The following is a 23,593-nucleotide window of genomic DNA, read 5'->3' as shown; positions in this document are numbered from 1 at the left end:
AGAAGAACTGTACAAAAAAGATCTTAATGACCCAGATAACCACAATGGTGTGATCACTCACCTAGAACCAAACATTTGGAGAGTGAAGTCAACTGGGCCTTAGGAGGCATCACTATGAACAAAGCTAGTGGAGGTGATGGAATTCCAGCTGAGCTATTTCAAATCCTAAAAGAAAGTGCTGCACTCGATATGCCAGCAAATCTGGAAAACTCAGCAGTGGCTACAGGACGGGAAAAGGTCAGTTTTCATTCCAATCCCAAAGAAAGGCAATGCCAAAGAATGTTCAAATATTGCAAAATTGTACTCATTTCACATGCTAGCAAAGTAATGCTCAAAATTTTCCAAGCTAAGCTTCAATAGTACATGAATCAAGAACTTCCAGATGTTCAAGCTGGATTTAGAAGAGGCAGAGGAAACAGAGATCAAATTGCCAACATCCGTTGAATCATAGGAAAAGGAAGAGAATTCCAAGAAAACACCTACTTCTGCTTCATTGACTATTCTAAATCCTTTGACTGTGTGGTTCACAACAAACTGTGGAAAATTCTTGAAGCAATGGGAATACCAGACCACCTTACTTGCCTCCTGAGAAACCTGTATACAGGTCAAGAAGCAACAGTTAGAACTGGACATAGAACAACGGACTGGTTCAAAATTGGCAAAGGAGTACATCAAGGCTGTATATTGTCACCCTGCTTATTTAACTTATATACAGAGTATATCATGTGAAATTCTGGCCTGGATAAAGCACAAGCTGGAATAAAGATTGCTGCGAGAAATATCAATAACCTCGTATATGCAGATGATACCACCTTATGGCAGAAAGTGAAGAGGAACTAAAAGCCTCTTGATGAAGATGAAAGAGGAGAGTGAAAAACCTGGCTTAAAACTCAATATTCAAAAAACAAATATCATGGCATCCAGTCCCATCACTTCATGGCAAATAGATGGGGAAACAATGGAAACAGGGACAGACTTCATTTTCTTGGGCTCCAAAATCACAGCAGATGGTGACTATAGCCATGAAATTAAAAGATGCTTGATCCTTGGAAGAAAAGCTATGACCAACCTAGACAGCATATTGAAAAGCAGAGAATTGCTTTGCCAACAAAGGTTCTTCTAGTCATAGCTATAACTTTTTCCAGTAGCCGTGCATGCATGTGAGAGTTGGACCATAAGGAAAACTGAGCACTGAAGAATTGATGCTTTTGAACTGTGGTGCTGGAGAAGACTCTTGAGAATCCCTTGGACTGCAAGGAAACCAAACCAGTCCATTCTAAAGGAAATGAACCCTGAATATTCATTAGAAGGACTGATGCTGAAGCTGAAGCTCCAATACTTTGGCCACCTGATGTGAAGAGCTGACTCACTGACTCTGATGCTGGGAAAGATTGAAGGCAGGAGGAGAAGGGGACGACAGAGGATGAGATGGTTGGGTGGTATCACCGATTTGATTGACATGAGTTTGAGGAAGCCCTGGGAGTTGGTGATGAACAGGGAAGCCTGGCAAGCTGCAGTTCATGAGGTCACAAAGAGTCAGACACGACTGAGTGACTAAACTGAACTGGACTGAAATACTGTAGTAAACTATACAATCTGCAGTTGGTTGTTAAAAACCCACAGATGTGAAGGAACCATAGGTACAAAAGGCTGACCGTAAGTTGTAGACAGTTTCCCACTATGCAGAGGTTTGGCACGCCTAACCCCTGTGCTGTTCAAGGGTCAAATATATAAATATTTATTCCCCTGACCCAACATTGATTGTAGACGTGGAACTACTATCACCATAGCATACATGTGGAAACCAAGGTTCACAGCAACAACAAATCAAGGTCACAGGACAGGCAAGTGGCAGAACAAGGATCTCAGTCCAGCGCTGACTCCACATCCTGGAATCTACAAAAGTAAGGTGAACTAGAAGTTACTTATCCGGAAGGGGAATGGGGAAAGAGGGCATTGAAGGGAAAGAAGAGAAAGAAAATGCACTAAGTGTTCATTCCTGTCAGCCACTAAGTGAAGCCCTTTATACGCATTATCTCTTTAATCCTCATACTCAGTCATTAAAATCAGTATTATTAATCCCATTTTTCACATGGGAAAACTTGCTCAAGATTATAGTGCTGGTAAGTGGTGAACATGGAATCTGAACCCACTCCATCTTATTCTAAGGAATATACTATTTCTACTATAGCAAATAAAGCACACAATGAAAGAAAAGGAAGGAATACTCAGGTCAGAGGCTGGGGTACACCAACACTTGAAGGGACAAGTGAAGTAAATTGAGCAGCAGAAAATTATTTTAGAACACACAACCAGAGGGACAGGAGAAGAATCAGCAAAGTGTTATGTGGGAGTATAGGACCAGAGAATGTTAGGACATTGACAAGAAGGTCAAATGTAGAAAAGTAGACTGAGGACTGGAAAACCCATTTCATTTAACACTTAATAGGCTTTGGTGACCTTTTTGAGAACTGATACCACTTCCCTGGTGGCTCAGCAGTAAAAGAATCCATCTGCAAGGTAGGAACCTCAGGACACGCACGTTTGATCCATGGGTCAGGAAGATCCCTTGGAGGAGGGCATGAAAAAACACTCCAGTAATCTTACCTGGAGAATCCCATGGACAGAGGAGCCTGGCGGGCTACAGTCCATAGGGTCACAGAGAGTCAGACACGACTGAAGCAACTTAGTACACATGCACACATGTAGCATGGTGGGGTGAAAAGTCAGATGGAAGTGAACTGAAAAGACCTCAGGAAGCAGGAAAACAGAAACAATGAGCGGGGAGAGAGGGTATTAGTTGGAGAAGAAGGTGCGAAGGAACGAGGGGATTTCAGGATGAGAGGACACTTGCAGGCTGACATGAGGGATTAGTGAAGGAGAAACAGATAAAAAGGGAGGGCAGGAATGATGCGGCGAGGTTTCAGAGGAGGGGAAGAGGCCTCTTTCTGCTCTGATGATGAAAGGCAGGAGTAACTCTCTGGGGAATTAGGGAGGTAAGGAAGAAGGCAGTTCAAGGAGCTCAAATCCCATTGCCCCTCTATCCATAATGAAGTGGGCAGGTCTGTCTGTTGACAGTCAAAGGGACAGGCAGAGTGAAGGAAGTTTTGGGAAAGGGACCCCGTGGGAAGCTGGAAAGAGCTAAAGATTTCCTGGCAGCAGTAAGGACTCAGATGGGGCTGAGTAACGTGATTAATATCAAAGGTTAATTCTATATATTCATTAATGTGTGTAAGGGCAGGGGATATGGAGACTTAGCAACAAACATTGGCTCAACAAATGAAAAACCCTTCACCAACACAATTTCTAATTAGCCCACTATACTTATAGTTTTCTAACTTCTCTAAAGAACCTGTTTTTAGAGGGTTTAAAGCATCTCGTGCCTCTTACAGTTGGGAGGCTGTGAGCAATCACATGTGGCCGGACGAGCCTGTCAGGCAGGCTAGAGAACCTTCAGAGGAGTTTGTAGGTTAAAACACTCTTGTCACACCCAAGAGTTTTTATTGACTGGAGCTCTAGGTTAACTCCTTCTCCGAAAGAGGTGGTGGGGGACAGCCCCCTGTAAAGTCAGAGGTGTAGGTAAGAGCACAAAGTAGTAAAGTAGGCAGGCTCTGGTTATGGGGGTAGACGCTCGAGGATTTCCAGGGGGACTCCTGAGGCTCGATCTCGCCTTTGCGTATGTCGAGCCTCCTTCCTCATGACCTTTGCCATGGGCGGAGTACCTCACTCTGGCCCCCAACAGGTAATGGCAGTAACGGGGACCTCCTTCAAAAGGACGTATGTTGGCATGCAGTTGCTGCCAGGACTGTTGTATTCAGTGCCCCTGACCCCGCAGCCAGTCGCTGTTAACCCACACCTCCCCAGAGACTCACAGACACTCACCAGCAATTCCGGCTCAGTCCCTTGTTGGGTCACTGCTCCTTTCTCCTGGGTCCTGGTGCACACAAGGTTTTGCTGTGCCCTCCAAGAGTCTATTTTCCTGGGGGTTTTCAGTCCTTTTGTTGGATCCCGGGAAATCTGTTTTGGGTCCTAGAACTTTTGCAACAGTGCGAGAACTTCTTTGGTATAATTGTTCTCCAGGTTGTGTGTCATCTGCTCAGTAGCTCTAAGTGGGGCTAATGGTGACTTCCTCCATGAGGACTTACGCCACTTGCTGTGCCTCCCAGGGATGCTGCCACTGGAGCCGCTGTCCCCGCCGCAGGTCACTGCTGATCCATGCCTCCACAGGAGACACTGAAACACTCAAAGGCAGGTCCGGCTCAGTCTCTTGTGGGGGTCACTGTTCCTTTCCCTTTATCCTGGTGCACACAAGGTTTTATTTGTACCCTCTGATTGTCTCTGTTGGGTCTGATATTTGATTTCGCAAGTATATATTTCATAAAAATATATATATTTTATATAAAATTATGTTGTTCAAGGATCAACTGTATATACACATTATGTACATACGTATCTTTTCATAAATATATATTTTTATGTCCTGGTGACATGCCCAGCACAGCACCCAACACACAGTAAGTTCTCAGCAGGTGGTGGTGTTATTCCAGAGCCATCCCTATTCGTGTCACACACAGGTACTCTCAAAGATCTCTCTTCCACACTACATCCATCTCTTCTATCTTAAACCTGTATTTTGCCAGCTGGCTGTGACACATCTCTACTCTGATGATTTGCGAATGGCTCAGACTCTTGTTCAAAACTGAACTGCTTGCTTTTCTCCCAACATTTGCTCTTCCTGTATTCTCCATCTCAGTTAAAGAGTCACCATCCATTCCGGTGTGATTTTTTGGACTCCCTCTCTCTGTTACTGCCTACCTCATGACAGGCATCTCTGACTTATTTCTGCAGTTTGTCCTTTTCTCATTGTACTGTTTCATTTTAAGCTTTCATCTTCTCTCACTTGAATTATTACCTGGTTGTTCATCTTTCTGTCCCATACGCTAGTGTGTTCAGAGTGACACCTTTCTAAGATACAGGTTTCACTGTTTCACTTTTCTGTTCCTAAACTCCATGCTTTCCTGTTGAAGCTCACCCCTTTCTCCATCATCATTGCCTGCCACTAATGGCTAATACTAATTTGTTAACTGGCTGCTTCTTCAAGATACCATATACCTTCAGGTTCTTCTGTTTTTTTTTTTTTCTTTCTTTTAATCACCTAATCCTAAGATACCTTTTTACTCTTTTCCACCTGGCAAACACCCTTAAAGAATCATGTTCTTCCCTCTTGACTTTTGTCTGATGTCCACATCCTTCCATTCTGTTGTTCCTCCTTTGCATAGACAGTTTTTTTAAAAAAAAAAAAAAAACACTTTTCCATTGTTGCAGTAATCATTATATACTTCCCAGGTGGTGTTAGTGGTGAAGAATCTGGCTGCCAGTCCAGGAGACACAAGACGTGAGTCCACCCCTGGGGTGGGAAGATCCCCTGAAGTAGGAAATGGCAACCTACTCCAGTATTCTTGCCTGGGAAATCCCAAGAACAGAAGAGCCTGGAGGGCTACAGCCCATGGAGTTGCAAAGAATCAGATGTGATTGAATACACACACACATCATGATAGTTATTTATACGCCTATAATTTCTGGGCTTGGACAATGCCTCTCAGATAGCAGGGACTCAAGAAACGTTGTTTGATTTGACTAAATAAATACCTAGAATGACAGAGTCAAGAAGGATCTTCTGAGATGGAATCTAACAAGTTAATTATCTAAAAGTAATTTGGGTCAAGAAAATCAGTTATTACAAAATGAGCATGGAAGAGATTGGCTTAATAGCAGAACGTGCCAAAAATTAGGGGTTTGCTTGACAGCTCAGTGTGAGTCAACAATATGAGGTGGTAACAAAGAAAAATAAGAAGGAAAGAAAAAAATATGAATAAATGAGGAAGCTGAGTGTCTGAATTTACACCCGAGTATAGGTTTGGCTCTGTGTATCATGATTTTATTGGGATTTAGACTGGAATAACAATAATTATTGAAACTGTTTTGTTTTTAATGTTTTTTGAAAAAAATTACCAAAACACAGTGAGAAACTGCTAGCTAATGTTATCAAGGAAAAAAAGGAGAAAGCCCAAATGTACAAATAAGAAATGACAATGAAGGAATTCTCTGGCAGTCCAGTGGTTAGACTCCATGCATCCATGGCAGGAGGCACCAGTGTGATCCCTGGTCGGGGAACTAGGATCCCACAAGTTGTACGTTGCAGGCAAAAAAAAAAAAAAAAGAAATGACAATGAAAAGAAGTCATTGAATAGATAAAAAATTATAAAAGACTTTGTGGGCCTCTATGCAAATATGCTTGAAAACCTCAAGGAAATGAATAATTTCCTGGGGAAATACAGATTACCAAAACTGACAGAGGTAGAAAGTATAGACACCAGTTTTTGTGGAAGTAAACAAGAAACTTATTGAGTAACTAACTGCCTCTTTAAAAAAGTACTAGGCCTCGATTATTTCACAGAGAAATTCTACCAAACTTTTGAATATCAGATAGTTTCAGTGCTTTATAGATTATTTTTGTTCAGTTGCTCAGTCATGTCCAGCTCTTTGCAACCCCATGGACTGCAGCATGCCAGGCTTCCTTGTCCTTCACCATCACCCAGAGCCTACTCAAACTCATGTCCATTGAGTCAGTGATACAATCCAACCATCTCATCCTCTGTCATCATCTTCTCCTCCTGCCTTCAATCTTTTCCAGCAGGGTCTTTTCTAATGAGTCAGCTTTTTGCATAAGATGGCTGAATTATTGGAGTTTCAGCTTCAGCATTAGTCCTTCCAGTTAATATTCAGGATTGATTTCTTTACGATTGACTGGTTTGATCTCCTTGCAGTCCATGGGACTCCCAAGAGTTTTCTCCAACACCACAATTCAAAAGCATCAATTCTTCGCTGCTCAGCTTTCTTTTTGATCCAACTCTCATATCCATACATGACTACTGGAAAAATCATAGCTTTGATTATACAGACCTTTGTCAGTAAAGTAATATGTCTGCTTTTTAATATGTTGTCTAGGTTTGTCATAGCTTTTCTTCCAAGGAGCAAGTGCCTTTAATTTCATGGCTGCAGTCACCATTTGCAGTGATTTTGGAGCCCCCCAAAATAAAGCCTCTCACTGTTTCCATTTTTTCCCTGTCTATTTGACATGAAGGGATGGGACCAGATGCCATGATCCTAGTTTTTTGAATGCTGAGTTTTAAGCCAGATTTTTCATTCTCCTCTTTCACTTTCATCAAGAGGCTTAGTTCCTCTTCGCTTTCTGTCATAAAGGTGGTGTCATCTGCATGTCTGAGGTTATTGATATTTTTCCTGGCAATCTTGATTCCAGCTTGTGCTTTATCCAGCCTGGCATTTTGCATGATGTACTCTGCATAGAAGTTAAATAAGCAGGGTGACAATATATAGCCTTGAAGTACTCTTTTCCCAGTTTTGAACCAATCTGTTGTTCCATGTCTGTTTCTAACTTTTGCTTCTTGGGATGCACAGGTTTCCCAGGAGACAGAGAGGATGGTCTAGTATTCCCATCTCTTCAAGAATTTTTCAGTTTGTTGTGGTCCACACAGTCCAAAGGTTTAGAATATTCAATGAAGCAGAAGTAGATGTTTTTCTGGAATTCTCTTGCCTTTTCTATGATCCAACAGATGTTGGCAATTTGATCTGTTTCCTCTGCCTTTTCTAAATCCAGCTTGAACATCTGGAAGTTCTCAGTTAATGTACTGTTGGAGAATTTTGAGCATTGCTTTGCTAGCATGTGAAATGGTTTTGATCACCACCTCCTGTACAATGTTACAAACCTGTGTCCATGGTTCTTCAGGCACTCCATCAAATCTAATCCCTTGAATCTATTTGTCACTTCCACTGTATAATCATAAGGGATTTGATTTAGGTCATATCTGAATGGCCTAGTAGTTTTCTCTACTTTCTTCAATTTAAGTCTGAATTTTGCAATAAGGAGTTCATGATCTGAGCCATGGTCAGCTCCCAGTCTTGTTTTTGCTGACTGTATAGAGCTTCTTCGTCTTCAACTGAAAGAATATTGTCAGTCTGATTTCGGTATTGACAATCTGGTGATGTCCATGTGTAGAGTCATCTCTTGTGTTGTTGGAGAAAGAGTTTGCTATGACCAGTGCATTCTCTTGGCAAAAGTCTGTTAGTTTGGCCCTGCTTCATTTTGTACTCCAAGGCCAAATTTGCCTGTCACTCCAGGTATCTCTTGACTTCTTACTTTTGCATTCCAGTCCCCTGTGATGGAAAGGACATCTTTTTTTGGTATTTGTTCTAGAAGGTCTTGTAGGTCTTCATAGAACCTTTCAACTTCAGCTTCTTCAGCATTAGTGCTTGGGGCATAGACTTGGATTACTGTGATATTGAGTGGTTTGCCTTGGAAAAGAACAGAGACCATGCTGTTGTTTTTGAGATTGTACCCAAGTACTGCATTTTGGACTCTATTGTTGACTATGAGGGCTGCTCCATTCCTTCTAAGAGATTCTTGCCCACAGTAGCAAATATAATGGTCATCTGAATTAAATTTGCCCATTCTGGTCCATGGTAGTTCACTGATTTCCTAAAATGTCAATGTTCACTCTTGCCATCTCCTGTTTGACCACTTCCAATTTACCTTGATTCATGGACCTAACATTCCAGGTTCCTATGCAATATTGTTCTTTACAGCATTGGACTTTACTTTCACCACCAGACACTTCCACAGCTGGGCGTTGTGTCTGCTTTCGCTCAGCTTCTTCATTCCTTTTGGAGCTATCTCTCTGCTCTTGTCCAGTAGCATGTTGGACACCTACTGACCTGGGGGGTTCATCTTTCCATTTCATATCTTTTTGCATACTGTTCAAAGGGTTCTCAAGGTAAGAATGCTGAAGTTATTTGCCATTCCCTACTCCAGTGGACCATGTTTTGTCAGAACTCTCCATCAATACCCGTCCCTCTTGAGTGGCCCTACATGGCATGGCTCATAGTTTCACTGAGTTAGACAAAGTTGTGCTCCATGTGAACAGTTTGGTTAGTTTTCTGTAATTTTGGTTTTCATTCTATCTGCCCTCTGATGGATGAGGATAAGAGGCTTGTGGAGGCTTCCTCTTGGGAGTGACTGGCTGTGGTTAAAACTTGTTCTTGCTCTGGTGGGCAGGGCCATGTTCAGTAAATCTTTAATCCAGTTTTCTGCTGATGGCTGGGGCTGTGTTCCCTCCCTGTAGTTTGGCCTGAGGTCAAACTGTGATAAGGGTAGTGGCAGTAATGGGGACCTCCTTCAAATGGACTTAGGCCAGCATGCAGTTGCTCCCAGGACTCTTGTATTCAGTGCCCCTGACCATGTGGCAGGCCACTGTTGCCATGCCTCGGTTGGAGACTCCCAGACGCTCACCAGAAATTCTGGCTCAGTCTCTTGTGGGGTCACTTCTCCTTTCTCCTGGATCCTTGTGTGCCCAAGGTTTTGTTGTGTCCTCCAAGAGTCTGTTTCTCCAGTCCTGTGGAAGTTCTGTAATCAAATCCCACTGGCCCTCACAGTCGAATTCGCTGGGGGTTCTCAGTCCTTTTGCTGGATCCCCAGGTTGGGAAATCTGTTTCGGGCCCTAGGACTTTTGCTACAGTGCGAGTACTTCTTTGGTATAACTCTTCTCCAGTTTGTGTGTCATCTGCTCAGTGGCTGTATGGTGGGGCTAACGGCGACCTCCTCCGAGAGGACTGATACCACACGCCACGCCTCCCAGGGCTGCTGCAGCCGGAGCCGCTGTCCCTGCGGCAGGTCACTGCTGACCTGTGCCTTCACAAGAGACACTCAGACCCTCAAATACAGGTCTGGCTCAGTCTCTTGTGGGGATCACTGCTCCTTTCCCTTCATCCTGGTGTGCACAAAGTTTTGTTTGTCTTCTCTGATTTTCTCTGGCGGATCTGAGATTTTTTTAAATGTGACTGTGCCTCTCCTACTGTATTACTGGGGCTTCTCCTTTGCCCTTGGATTCGGGGTATCTTTTTTTTGTTGATTCTCCCATCGATGGTTGTTCAGCAGCCAGTTGTGATTTTGGTGTTCTCACAGGAGAAGATGAGTGTACATCCCTCTACTCTGCCATCTTACTTACAGCAGATGTGAGATTAATTTAGAGGCTTGAAAATGCAGGGAAGTTTCCCACTTCTTTTTATGAAGCAAGTCTAATATTGGTATCTACACATGACAAAGTTGATACATAAAAGAAAACAATTATTCCTATTATTTATGATATCCATGAAAAAGTACAAAATATATAGTACTAATAGAAGGCTAATAAATATTTTCTTAAGAAACAGAATCCAACACTACATTAAAAGCACAATTCACTATGATCAGGTAGGTAATCCTACCAAGAATGCATGGTAGGTTCATAATTCAGAAATCCATTTTGTCATTCACCATATTAATAGATTCGTGGAAAAATAATCATGTGTGTGCATGCTCAGTCATATCTGACTCTTTGTGACCCCAAGGACTGTAGCCCACCACGCTCTTCTGTCCATGGGATTCTACAGGCAAGACTATTGGAGTAAGGTGCCATTTCCTACTCCAGAGGATCTTCTTGACCCAGGGATTGAACCCACATCTCCTGCATCTCCTGCATTGGCAGGCAGATTCTTTACCACCGTGCAACCTGGCAAGCCACGCACACATATATTATATACACATATGTATATACATACACACATATAAATTGATATATTTCATCTTAGTCCTAAAGCCAGTACTACTAATTGGGAAACACTACAAGTGTTTTTTTTTTTTTTTATTAATTTATTTTTTATTGAAGGATAATTGCTTTACAGAATTTTGTTGTTTTCTGTCAAACCTCAACATGAATCAGCCATAGGTACACATATATCCCCTCCCTTTTGAAACTCCCTCCCATCCTTCACTGCATCCCACCCCTCTAGATTGATACAGAGGGCATGTTTGAGTTTCCTGAGCCATACAGCAAATTCCCATTGGCTATCTATTTTACATATGGTAATGTAAGTTTCCATGTTACTCTTTCCACACATTTCACCCTCTCCTCCACTCTCTCCATGTCCATAAGTCTATTCTCTATGTCTATTTCTCCATTGCTGCCCTGCAAAGAAATTCTTCAGTACCATTTTTCTAGATTCTGTATATATATGTTAGAATATGATATTTATGTTTCTCTTTTTGACTCATTTCACTCTGTATATAGGTACTAGGTTCATCTACCTCATCAGAACTGACTCATATGTGTTCCTTTTTTATGGCTGAGTAATATTTCACTGTGTATATGTACCACAACTTCTTTATCCAATCATCTGTCGATGGACATCTAGGTTGCTTCCATGTTCTAGCTATCGTAAATAGTGCTGCAGTGAACAATGGGATACATGTGTCTTTTTCAGTTTTGGTTTCCTCAAGGTATATGCCTGGGAGTGGGATTGCTGGGTCATATGGTGGTTTTATTCCTAGTTTTTTAAGGACTCTCCATACCAACTTCCATAGTGGCTGCGTCAATTTACATTCCCACCAACAGTGCAAGAGCATTCCCTTTTCTCCACACCCTCTCCAACATTTATTGTTTGTAGACTTTTTGATGATGGCCATTCTGACCAGTATGAGGTGATATTGCATTGTAGTTTTGATTTACATTTCTCTAATAATGAGTGATGTTGAGCATCTTTTCATGTGTTTGTTAGCCATCTGTATGTCTTCTTTGGAGAAATGTCTGTTTAGGTCTTTTTCCCACTTTGTGATTGAGTTGTTTGTTTTTCTGGCATTGAGTTGTATGAGCTGCTTGTATATTTTGGAAATTAATCCTTTGTCAGTTGTTTCACTTGCTATTATTTTTGCCATTCTGAGGATTGTCTTTTCACCTTGCTTATAGTTTCCTTTGCTATGCAAAAGCTTTTAAGTTTAATCAGGTCACACTTGTTTACTTTTGTTTTTATTTCCATTACTCTGGGAGGTGGGTCATAGAGGATCTTTCATTGATCTGTGTCATCGAATGTTCTGCCTATGTTTTCCTCTAAGAGTTTTATAGTTTCTGGTTTTACATTTAGGTCTTTAATTCATTTTGAGTTTATCTTTGTGTATGGTGTTAGGAAGTATTCTAATTTCATTCTTTTACATGTAGCTGTCTTGTTTTCCCAGCACCGTTTATTGAAGAGGCTGTCTTTGCCCCATTGTATATTCTTGCCTCCTTTGTCAAAAATAAGGTACCCATAGGTGCATGGGTTTATTTCTGGATTTTCTATCTTGTTCCATTGGCCTATTTTTCTGTTTTTCTTCCAGTACCATATTCTCTTGATGACTGTAGCTTTTCAGTATAATCTGAAGTCAGGAAAGTTGATTCTTCTAGCTCCATTCTTCTTTCTCAAGAGTGCTTTGGTTATTTGGGATCTTCTGTGTTTCCATATGAATTGTGAAATTTTTTGTTCTAGTTCTATGAAAAATGCCATTGGTAATTTGATAGGGATTGCACTGAATCTGTAGATTGCATTTGGTAATATAGTCATTTTCACAATATTGATTCTTCCTTTTGTCTGCTTAGGTAAGTTTATTCCTAGATATTTAATTCTTTTTGTTGCACTGGTGAATGGGATTGATTCCTTAATTTCTCTTTCTGATTTTTCATTCTTAGTATATAGAAATGCAAGTGATTTCTGTGTATTGATTTTGTATCCTGCAACTTTGCTAAATTCACTGATTGGCTCTAGTAATTTTTTGATATTATCTTTAGGGTTTTCTATGTACAGTATCATGTGATCTGCAAACAATGAGAGCTTTACTTCTTCTTTTCTGATCTGGATTCCTTTATTTCTTTTTCTTCTCTGATTGCTGTAGCTAGGACTTCCAGAACTACGTTGAATAATAGTGGTGAAAGTGGACATCCTTGTTTTGTTCCTGATCTTAGGGGGAATGCTTTCGGTTTTTCCACCATTGAGAATAATGTTTGCTGTAGGCTTATCATATATGGCCTTTACTATGTTGAGGTAGGTTCCTTCCATGCCCATTTTTTGAAGTGTTTTAATCATAAATGGGTGCTGAATTTTGTCAAAAGCTTTTTCTGCATCTATTGAGATGATCATATGGTTTTTATCTTTAAATTTGTTAACATGGTGTATCACATTGATTGTTTTGCATATATTGAAGAATCCTTGCATTCCTGGAGTAAACCCAACTTGATCATGGTGAGCTTTTTGATGTGTTGCTGAATTCTGTTTGCTAAAATTTTGTTGAGGATTTTTGTATCTATCTTCATCAGTGATATTGGCCTGTAGTTTCTTTTTTTGTGTTGTCTTTGTCTGGTTTTGGTATCAGGATGATGGTGGCCTTGTAGAATGAGTTGGAAGTGTTCCTTCCTCTGCAGTTTTTTGAAAGAGTTTTAGAAGGATAGGCATTAGCTCTTTTCTAAATGTTTGATGGAATTCTCCTGTGAAGCCTGGGCTTTTGTTTTTGGGGAGATTTTAGATCACAGCTTCAATTTCAGTGCTTGTAATTGGGTTGCTTATAATTTCTGTTTCTTCCTGGTTCAGTCTTGTAAGATTAAACTTTTCTAAGAATCTGTCCATTTCTTCCAAGTTAGCCATTTTATGCCATATAGTTGTTCATAATAGTCTCCTATAATCCTTTGTATTTCTACATTGTCTGTTGTAACCTCTCCTTTTTCATTTCTAATTTTGTTGATTTGATTCTTCTCTATTTTTTTCTTGATGAGTCTGGCTAAAGGTTTGTCAATTTTGTTTATCTTCTCAAAGAACCAGCTTTTAGTTTTATTAATTTTTACTATTGTTTCTTTCATTTCTTTTTCACTTATTTCTGCTCCAATCTTTGTGATTTCTTTCCTTCTACTAATTTTGAGGTCTTTTTGTTCTTTTTTTTTCCAGTTGTTTTTGGTGTAAAGTTAGGTTGTTTTTTCTAAACAAAGTTTAGATGTTTTTCTTATAAAGTTTCAATGTTTTTCTTATTTCTTGAGGTAGGATTGTATTGCTATTAGCTTCCCTCTTAGAACTCCTTTTGCTGCATTCCATAGATTTTGAGTTGTTGTGTTTTCATTGTCATTTGTTTCTACAAAGTTTTTGATTTCCCTTTTGATTTCTTCAGTAACCTGTTGGTTGTTTAGAAACATGTTGTTTAATCTCCATGTGTTTGTGTTTCTTAGTTTTTTTCTTGTAATTGATATCTAGTCTTATAGTGCTGTGGTCGAAGAAGATACTAGATATGATTTCAGTTTTCTTAAATTTACTGAGGTTTGATATGTGACCCAAGATGTGGTGTATCCTGGAGAGTGTTCCATATGCACTTTAGAAGAAGGTGTATTCTTCTGCATTTGGATGGAGACTGTCCTGAAGATATCAATGAGATCCATCTCATCTAATGTATCATTTGGGACTTGTATTTCCTTATTAATTTTCTGTTTTGATGATCTGTCCATTGGTGCGAGTGGGGTTTTAAAGTCTCCTACTATTACTGTGTTACTGTGAATTTCTCCTTTTATGTCTGTTAATGTTTGTCTTATGCATTGAGGTGCTCCTATGTTGGGTGCATAGATATTTACAGTTGTTATGTCTTCCTTGTGGATTGATCCCTTGATCATTACATAGTGTCCTGCCTTATCTCTTGTAATCTTCTTTATTTTAAGGTCTATTTAGTCTGATATGAGGATTGCTACTCCAGCTTTCTTTTGCTTCCCATTTGCATGGAATATTTTTCCATCCTCTCACTTTCTGTCTGTATGTGTCTTGAGGTCTGAAGTGGGTTTCTTGTAGACAGCATATATATGGGTCTTGTTTTTGTATCCATTCAGCCAGTCTGTGTCTTTTGGTTAGAGCATTTAATCTGTTTATATTTAAGGTAACTATTGATATATATGTTCCTATTGCCATTTTCTTAATTGGGGTTGATTTTGTAGATTTTTTTTCTTCTCTGGTATTTTTGGACTGTGTAAGTCCCTTTAACATTTGTTGTAAAGCTGGTTTGGTGGTACTGAATTCTCTTAACTTTTGCTTGTCTGAGAAGCTTTTATTTCTCCATCAATTTTGAATGAGATCCTTGCCGGGTACAGTAATCTTGGTTGTAGATTTTTCCCTTTCAGTACTTTAAATATATCCTGCCACTCCCTTCTGGCCTGCAGAGTTTCTGCTGAAAGATCAGCTGTTAAGCATATGGGGTTTCCCTGTATGTTACTTCTCCCTTGCTTCTTTTAATATTCTTTCTTTGTGTTTAGTCTTTGGTAGTTTGATTAGTGTGTGTCTTGGTGTGTTTCTCCTTGGGTTTATCCTATATGGGACTCTTTGTGTCTCTTGGACTTGACTGACTATTTCCCTTTCCATGTTGGGGAAATTTTCAACTATAATCTCTTCAAAAATTTTCTCCTATCCTTTCTTTTTCTCTTCTTCTTCTTCTTCTGGGACCCCTATAATTCAACTGTTGGTGCATTTGATATTGTCCCAGAGGTCTCTGAGACTATTCTCAGTTCTTTTCATTCTTTCTACTTTTTTCTGCTCTTCAGAAGTTATTTCTACCATTTTATCTTCCAGCTCACTGATTCATTCTTCTGCTTCAGATGTTCTGCTATTGATTCTTTCCAGAGTATTTTTAATTTCAGTAATTGTGTTGTTTGTCTCTGTATGTTTATTCTTTAATTCTTCTAGGTCTTTGTTAATTGATTCTTACATTTTCTCCATTTTGTTTTCAAGGTTTTTGATCATCTTTACTATCATTATTCTGAATTCTTTTTCAGGTAGTTTTTCTATTTCCTCTTCATTTATTTGGACTTCTGTGTTTCTAGTTTGTTCCTTCATTTGTGTAGTATTTTTCTGCCTTTTCATTATTATATTTTAACTTATTGTGTTTGAGGTCTCCTTTTCCCAGGATTCAAGATTGAATTCTTTCTTCCTTTTAGTTTCTGCCCTCCTAAGGTTGGTCCAGTGGTTTGTGTAAGCTTCCTGTGGGGTGAGTTTTTGTTTGTTTTTTGTGCTGAGTTTTTGTTTGTTTGTTTTTCCTCTGATGGGCAAGGCTGAGTGAGGTGATAATCCTGTCTGCTGATGTTGGGTTTGTATTTTTGTTTTGTTTGTTGTTTAGATGAAGAATCCTGCACAGGGTGCTACTGGGAGTTGTGTGATGCCTGGTCATGTATTCAGTTGGATTCCTTTATGAGATTTCTCACTATTTGATACTCCTAGGGTTAGTTCTCTGGTAGTCTAGGGTCTTGGAGTTAGTGCTCCCACTCCAAAGGCTCAGGGCTTAATCTCTGGTCATGAATGAAGATTCCACAAGTGGTTTGTTATGGCATTAAGTGAGAGTAAAACAAATATCCAAAAATGAGAAGCCAAAGATGAACCCCAGACAAATGGCAGTTACAAAATCAGGCAAATAAATAATTAAATAATGGAGTATACACATATACATATATACCTATGAGCAAAGTCAAAACAGTCCAAGAAAAATAAAGTATAGTAGATTGACCTGGCAAACAAAGGAAATTAAAAATTTTATTTACCAGTTAAGAACAAAACTAACTAAAGCACAAACTGAAAAACAGAACTAAAGCAAGGTACCAAATGGGGAATAAAGCAATGAAAACAAAACTAAGAAACATGTTGAGAGGAAAGGGAAGAAAGAAAGAATAGATATGCAAAGTTAAATAGAGATAGATGAAGATTTATACATGTTAAAATTTAACTGCAAGGGGAAAAGAACAGTAGGAAAGGCAGACAAAGGAATAAATGTAGAAAAAATAAAATATATTTTAAAAAATTAAAAATTAAAATTATAAAAAAGAGAAAAGAAAAAAAAATGGGAGAAGAAAGAAAAAAGGAAAGAAAAATGGAAAACTCCACAGAACTGCAAAAGCCCAACATAGAGCCAGAGGTTTATAACAACAGTAAAAAGTGTGACTGAATATACCCATATTAATATACACCCATAAGCAAAACCAAGCAGTCCTACAAAAGTAAAGTACAATAGATTGACTCAGTGAACAAAGGAAACCAAATATTACATCTGCCAAAACAAAACTAAAGCACAAACTGGAAAGCAAAACTAAAGAAGGTGCCAACTGGGGAATAAAGCAATGAAAAAAAACTAACAAGTATGTTGAGAGGAAAGGAAAGAAAGAAAGAATAGATAGGCAAAGTTAAATAGAGGTAGATAAAGAAGATTTATATACATTAAGGATTAACTGCATGGGGAAAAGAACAGTAGGAAAAACAAACAAAGGAATAAATGTAAAAAAAATAATAATAGGTTTAAAATAGTAAAATTAAAGAAAGAGAAAAAAAAAGGGAAACTCCACAGAACTGCAAAAGCCCAACATAGAGGCAGAGGTTCATAACAACAATAAAAAATGTGACTGAGGGGGAAAATAAAAAGCTCAAAAGCTTAATTAGATTTCATAGTGCCAATAAAATTGACAGCTACAACAGAGGGGGGAAAAAGGAAAAGAAAAAAGAAAAAAATCCAAAGAATCTACAGAAAAGTCAAAACATAAGAATAATAAATGTTTTTCTGAGTCACTGCTGTCAGAGTCCTTTCCCTCGCTGGGAGTCACAGTTCACCTCACCTCCCAAGGATGCTCTCCAACACTGTGCTGATATCCAGACCTGCTGTGGGGGCAGCTCAGATTCTAATCTGGTCCTTCTTCTGTGTGTTCTTGCCTCCAGTGTCCACAGCTATCAGAACTAGTGCATTTTCTTTTGTGGGAACTCTCAATGACCTTTTATATATTCCATAGACACAGAGTCTGGCTAGTTGATTGTGTGGATTTAATCTGCAGCTTGTACAGCTGGTGGGAAGGTTTTGGATTTTCTTCCTTAGCAACACTGCCCCTAGGTTTCAGCTGTGGTTTTATTTCCACCTCTGCATGTGGGTTGTCCACTGGGGTTTGCCCTGAAGGACTGGGTTTGCCCCTGTGAGGGCCAGAAGTGGAGATGGTGCAGTTGCTTGGGTCACAGGGTTTCTGGCAGCACCAGATTCTCAGGGGAGTTGGTGGCTAGGGCAGCAGGAAACATAGTGCTCTAGAAGGGTATGGCAACAAGTATTGGCCAATATGCTCCAGTATGCTTGCCTGGAGACCCTCCGTCCCTGACAGAGAAGCCTGGCAGGCCACAGCCTACAGGGTTGCAAAGAGTCAGACACTACTGAAGTGACCCTGTGCCCATAGATGCAAGACATGTTTTGCTTGTGGCAGCTCTGCCCCAGTGAGTTGAGTGTGAAGGTGGCGCAACTGCTTGGCTTGCGGGGACCCTGGCAGTGACAAGTATGCAGGGACAGACTGCCTCTGCTGCAGGAGTTATGGTCTTCTCAGAGTCTTTTTTCCAGCCTCTTGTAGCTGGCAATCGAAGGCCTCTTTGGCTAGTCTTTCTTCATAGCTCTGCCTGTTCAGGCACTTTGACGGCTCCCTTGCCTGGAGTCCTTCTCTGTTGTTCAGCGCATCGGGAGGGGCCTCCTGGCTGGGATCCTACTCTGTAGATCAGCATGTCAGGCACTTAAAGGGGCACCTTGGGTGGGGTCCTACTCTGTAGATCTGCACATCAGTCACTTAAAGGAACATCCTGGGTGGAGTCCTGCTCTGTAGTTCAGTGCCTCAGGCGTTTTATGGGGCAGCCTCTCTACTGTTCTCATGCTGGTGTGTGGGGAGAGAGAGGCTATGGTGATGGCTCCACCCCCTATGCGTGAGTCAGCAGTATCGCCTTGCTTCCATGGCTGCCTGGCTTTCCTCCACAGGCATTTCCCACCATAACCTCCTTCCTACATTCCCTCAATCCATCTTTCTACAATCAACAGCAGCCCTTGCCCTGGGATTGCTCCACAGTCCCCAAACACCAGCTCCCAACCACTGTGCCTTCCAGGGGACCTGTGTCCCTGTCCAGGGTATGTATGGCTGCAGCAAGGACTGTCTGGTTCTCATTCTATTTAGGCTGCCACAGATCAGCTGTTTCGCTCTCAGCCTTAAATGTTTCTCCTCTGACTCAGACAATCACTTTGATGTGGGGATTGGACCCCAGCTTCAGTTCCCCCACCCACTGAGGGCAGATCCAGTCCTACTAACACTCCTGTTTCCCCCACTAGTTCCTTGTCCTGCTGAGTTTTGCGTGATTCTATATATTCTTTACCTCTGGTCAGGTATTCCTGTCTGCTCTCAGCTGGTGTTCTGCATTCTGTATGCACTTCTGTGTCTGAAGGTATATTCCTGATGTTCCATGGAGAGATGTACTCCATATCCACCTACTCCTCCACCATTTTGTTCTCTTGGATCCTATCTTCTTTGAGTAGGATGGATGATTCAATATCACAAAGATGTCGGTTCTCCGTAAGTCAATTTTTAAATTTAATACAACCTTAATAAAAATTCTAGTTTTTAAAGGAAATTAGATGAATGAATACCAAGGTTCATGTGGAAAAATAAATATACAAGAGTAGTCAAGAAAACACTAAAAAAGAAAATTGTCTGAGGGGTGGAGACTAGCCCTGTTGTTGTTGTCCAGTTGCTCAGTCGTGTCTGACACTTTGCAAGCCCATGGACTGGAGACTAGCCTTGCTGCTAAGCTGCTTCTAAGTTGCTTCAGTCGTGTCTGACTCTGTGCGACCCCATAGATGGCAGCCCACCAGGCTCCCCCGTCCCTGGGATTCTCCAGGCAAGAACACTGGAGTGGGTTGCCATTTCCTTCTCCAATGCATGAAAGTGAAAAGTGAAAGTGAAGTCACTCAGTCGTGTCCGACTCTTAGCGACCCCATGGACTGCAGCCCACCAGGCTCCTCCATCCATGGGATTTTCCAGGCAAGAGTACTGGAGTGGGGTGCCATTGCCTTCTCTGAAACTAGCCTTATCAGATATTAATATATAATTTTATATTATTTTAATTAAATATGAACATGTAATTAAAATATTATGATATCAATATATTAATGGACAAATGGGCAAGTTATATAGAATAGAAAACCCAGAAATGGACCCAAGAACTTACAGAAATTGATTTATGATAAAGATGGCATCTTAAATCAATATGTAAAGAGGGCCTTTTATAAAAACTTTCTTATTTCTTGCAGTTTAACACAATTGTGATGAAAAATAAAATTTACCATCTCAGCCATATTTAAATGTACAGGTTAGTGTTGTGAAACAGATCTTCAGAACTTTTTCATCTTGAAAAACTGAAACTCTATACTCATTAAACAATAGCTCCCTATTTCCCCCTCTGCTGAGCCCCTGAGAATCACCATTCTACTTCATGTTTCCATGAGTTTGATGGCTTTAGATACCTCATGTAAGTGCTATTGTATAGTATTTGTCTTTTTGTGACTGGCTTATTTCACCATGTTATAGCATGTGACAGAATTTCTCTCCTTTTTAAGGCTGAGTAATATTCCATTATATGTTAAATTTTGTTTATCCCATTCTTCAGCTGATGGATGCTTAGGTTGTTCCTACCTTTTGGTTATTGTAAATAATGCTGCTATAAGATGGGTGTACATATATCCATTTGAATCCCTGCTTTCAAGACAGTAACCTTTTAAGACAAGGCTTTGAGATAAGACCAAGCATTTTTGCTTCCTTTTCCATGCTGAAGACATTGAACATTCAATCTATCAAGCATACGAGAGAAAAGACAAATGTTAAACCCTTCAAAAAGTAAAGTGAAAAATTTTCCTTACAGTGTTTTAATGTTCCATCATTTAGATACATCATTTCTAGTGTGATAATATGGACAAAAATGATTATCCACTAAGGACATTCATCTTATTTGCTTACTTTAGCATAGTTTTGATAAATTTGACAAAAAATTTAAATAAACAGAAAATATAATACATAAAAGATATGAAGATAACTATGTCTAAAAGTTTTGGAATCCATTTTAATTTGAGAAATATCAAGCATTCCATATGCTATTATCTTGGCTATAGGGTAAAGATACAATTATCTTAGAAGTCAACAGCTTAGGGTTTTCCTTTAGCCCTCTGATGTATGAGGTTTGTGATAAGGGGTTAGGATCAAGAGAATGTAAGTTGGTCTTTCATTGTTGTACTCCAGGATATACTCAAAATCTGTCATCCCTCAATTTCAAGTTCTTTGACTAATCAGGTTGTGCTAGGAACCCATCCCACTTCCTTATCTCTATATTTGCAATCTCTCCTTTTGACCCCATGTTTTCCTTCCTAATACTTATTTTTCTATTTTTGCTCCTACCAAGGTACAATCACTGGTTTGATGGAATGGCTTTACTTCACCAGTTCAAGGTGGAGAAGGGCACAGTGACATATAGGAGCAAGTTTCTACAGAGTGATACATATAAGGCCAACAGTGATCGTGATCGAATTGTGATCTCAGAATTTGGTACATTGGCTCTCCCTGACCCATGCAAGAATGTTTTTGAACGTTTCATGTCAAAATTTGAAAAGCCTGGTAAGCACCCTTTATTATGCCCAGAATTTTCAGGTAATAGTGATGATTCTTTAAATTATTATGACATATGTCAATCTTTTTTTATAAATATGGATCTTGATATTTATTTATTTTGATATGAGAGGATGTTTCAACTGCTTTCTCCCTTGATTGTGTGCTTAGGATCTCCTATAGTAAGTTGTGGTGTTTAAATAACTTTGGGGTTTGATTTCAGCAATTACTGATAACACCAATGTCAACTATGTGCTGTACAAGGGTGATTACTACCTTAGTACGGAAACCAACTTTATGAATAAAGTGGACATTGAAACCCTGGAAAAAACAGAAAAGGTAAAATATGGGTTAAAATATAATAGACCCTAAAATTTCTCTCCATTCAAATACTTTTTAGAGTAGTTATTATCAGAAGAAAAAATTGTATTCTTAAACAAAATCAAAATTACCCACTGATTCAGGTCATTAGGTACCCTCTGTCTTCATTAGAATGGCCTGTGGTATTGGTTATCCTTAAAGATAATTCTAGATTTCTTCCTTAGTCCAACTGTCTGAAGGCTAGGGCAAAGGAGACACAGCATAGTACAGACTTATTTCTGTCATTTCATTTTCTGCTTAGCTCTAGGTAGAATTGGACTGGAGATTACCTAGATCCATTCTGCCCTGGAGAAGGAAATGGCAACCCAATCCAGTATTCTTGCCTGGAAAATTTCATGAACGGAGGAGCCTGGTGGGCTACAGTCCATGGGGTCGTAAAAAGTCAGACATGACTGAGCGACTAACACATACTGCCTTCATGTTATACATTAATTTAAAGCAAAATAAAATTTGGGGCCAGAATTTTAATGCTTATTCTTTTGAACTTTCTTGTGATCTGGATAATCATTTTTGTGCATTTCTTGGTGGTGGTGGTAGGAGGGATTTTGTTTGGTTTTCTTGTTGTTTGTTCTTAGTTTCTTTTTCTTTAGTAGGAAAAATAATTTTGATTTCACAGAGGTGAGACATCAGGGCTTAAACTATAGTTTTTATATCTTATTTTAAAAGTATGTGATACATCCCTACTGTCTATGCATCTAAATAGAGACCTACCCATGTAATTTAAGTCTCTGAATGGTCTTAAATTTTCAGGTTAACTGGACAAAATTTATCGCTGTGAACGGAGCAACTGCACATCCTCATTACGATCCAGATGGAACAACGTACAACATGGGGAACTCCTATGGGAAACATGGTAACATTGCGGCGGGAGTCTTTGAAAAAATAACTGGGAGTTAACTGTCTTCCCAGAGTTCCATTACGGCTAAGATGTTAACTTATATGAAACTCATTTGAAAATTTCAGAAAGAAATCTCTGAAATTGCATTTCTGAACTTCAAATATGTAATTTATTGTTATGTTCTGTGGTCTTTTTGTGTATATACTTAGAAGCTGATTTTCTATTTGATCTTTTCATCATGACTCACATTTTTATGTTCCATTATGCTTTTTGGCTCACATGCATTGTAGAGATTTTCAGTATATATTTCTCAAACTTGAATTTTTAAGAGGTACCATACTATCAGAAATTTTAAATGGCACAGCAAAGAGATAAAGAGAAGGCACACTGTATGTTACATACAGAGGAATTTATTTTTACCATGGGAGTAATACACTACAAAGTAAGTTAAGGTTAAAGTTTGGTTGCATTTGCAGCTACTTGTATCACATCCCCTTCCTGTTCATCTGTATACTTTCCTAGCTGTCTGTTAATCTGTTCCAGAAGGTTCTAATGGCTAATAATGATAGTTAACATTTATAGAGTAACTAGTATGTGCTCGTGTTAACCACTTTTTCCCATATAGTTTCTCATTTAATCTCTGAGAAAGGTACAGTTATTTTTATTTTTTAATTGAGGTATAGTTGATTGACAATGTTGTGTTAGTTTCCCATATTCTTTTCCATTATGGTTTACTGCAAGATATTGAATATAGTTCCCTGTGCTATACAGCAGGACCTTGTTGTTTATCTATTTTGTATACAGTAGTTTGTATTTGCTAATCCCATACTCCTAATTTATTCCCCACCCATTTCCCCTTTGGTAACCATAAGTTTATTTTCAATGTCTGAGTCTATTTCTGTTTTGTAAATAAGTTCATTTGTATCATATTTTAGATTCCCATATAAATGATATCATATGATATTTGCCTTTCTCTGTCTTACTTTGCTTAGTTTGATAATATCTA

At 39.4% G+C, this 23,593-nt stretch overlaps 1 protein-coding gene across 3 annotated transcripts in view; it reads left to right on the top strand.

Moving 5' to 3' along the window:
• BCO2 (beta-carotene oxygenase 2) overlaps window positions 1-23,593 on the top strand; it is a 74,059-nt gene that overhangs the window by 24,486 nt on the left and 25,980 nt on the right. For all 3 annotated transcript variants that reach the window (XM_027563751.1, XM_027563749.1, XM_027563750.1), the window contains exons 3-5: window positions 21,166-21,377; window positions 21,592-21,707; window positions 22,500-22,602. In XM_027563751.1, coding sequence (XP_027419552.1) covers window positions 21,166-21,377; window positions 21,592-21,707; window positions 22,500-22,602 — 431 coding nt within the window. The remainder of the gene's footprint in view (window positions 1-21,165; window positions 21,378-21,591; window positions 21,708-22,499; window positions 22,603-23,593) is intronic.

This window comes from Bos indicus x Bos taurus, chromosome 15 (assembly GCF_003369695.1).
Source record: "Bos indicus x Bos taurus breed Angus x Brahman F1 hybrid chromosome 15, Bos_hybrid_MaternalHap_v2.0, whole genome shotgun sequence".
NCBI lineage: Eukaryota > Metazoa > Chordata > Mammalia > Artiodactyla > Bovidae > Bos > Bos indicus x Bos taurus.
This window is presented reverse-complemented; position numbering and strand designations above follow the sequence as displayed.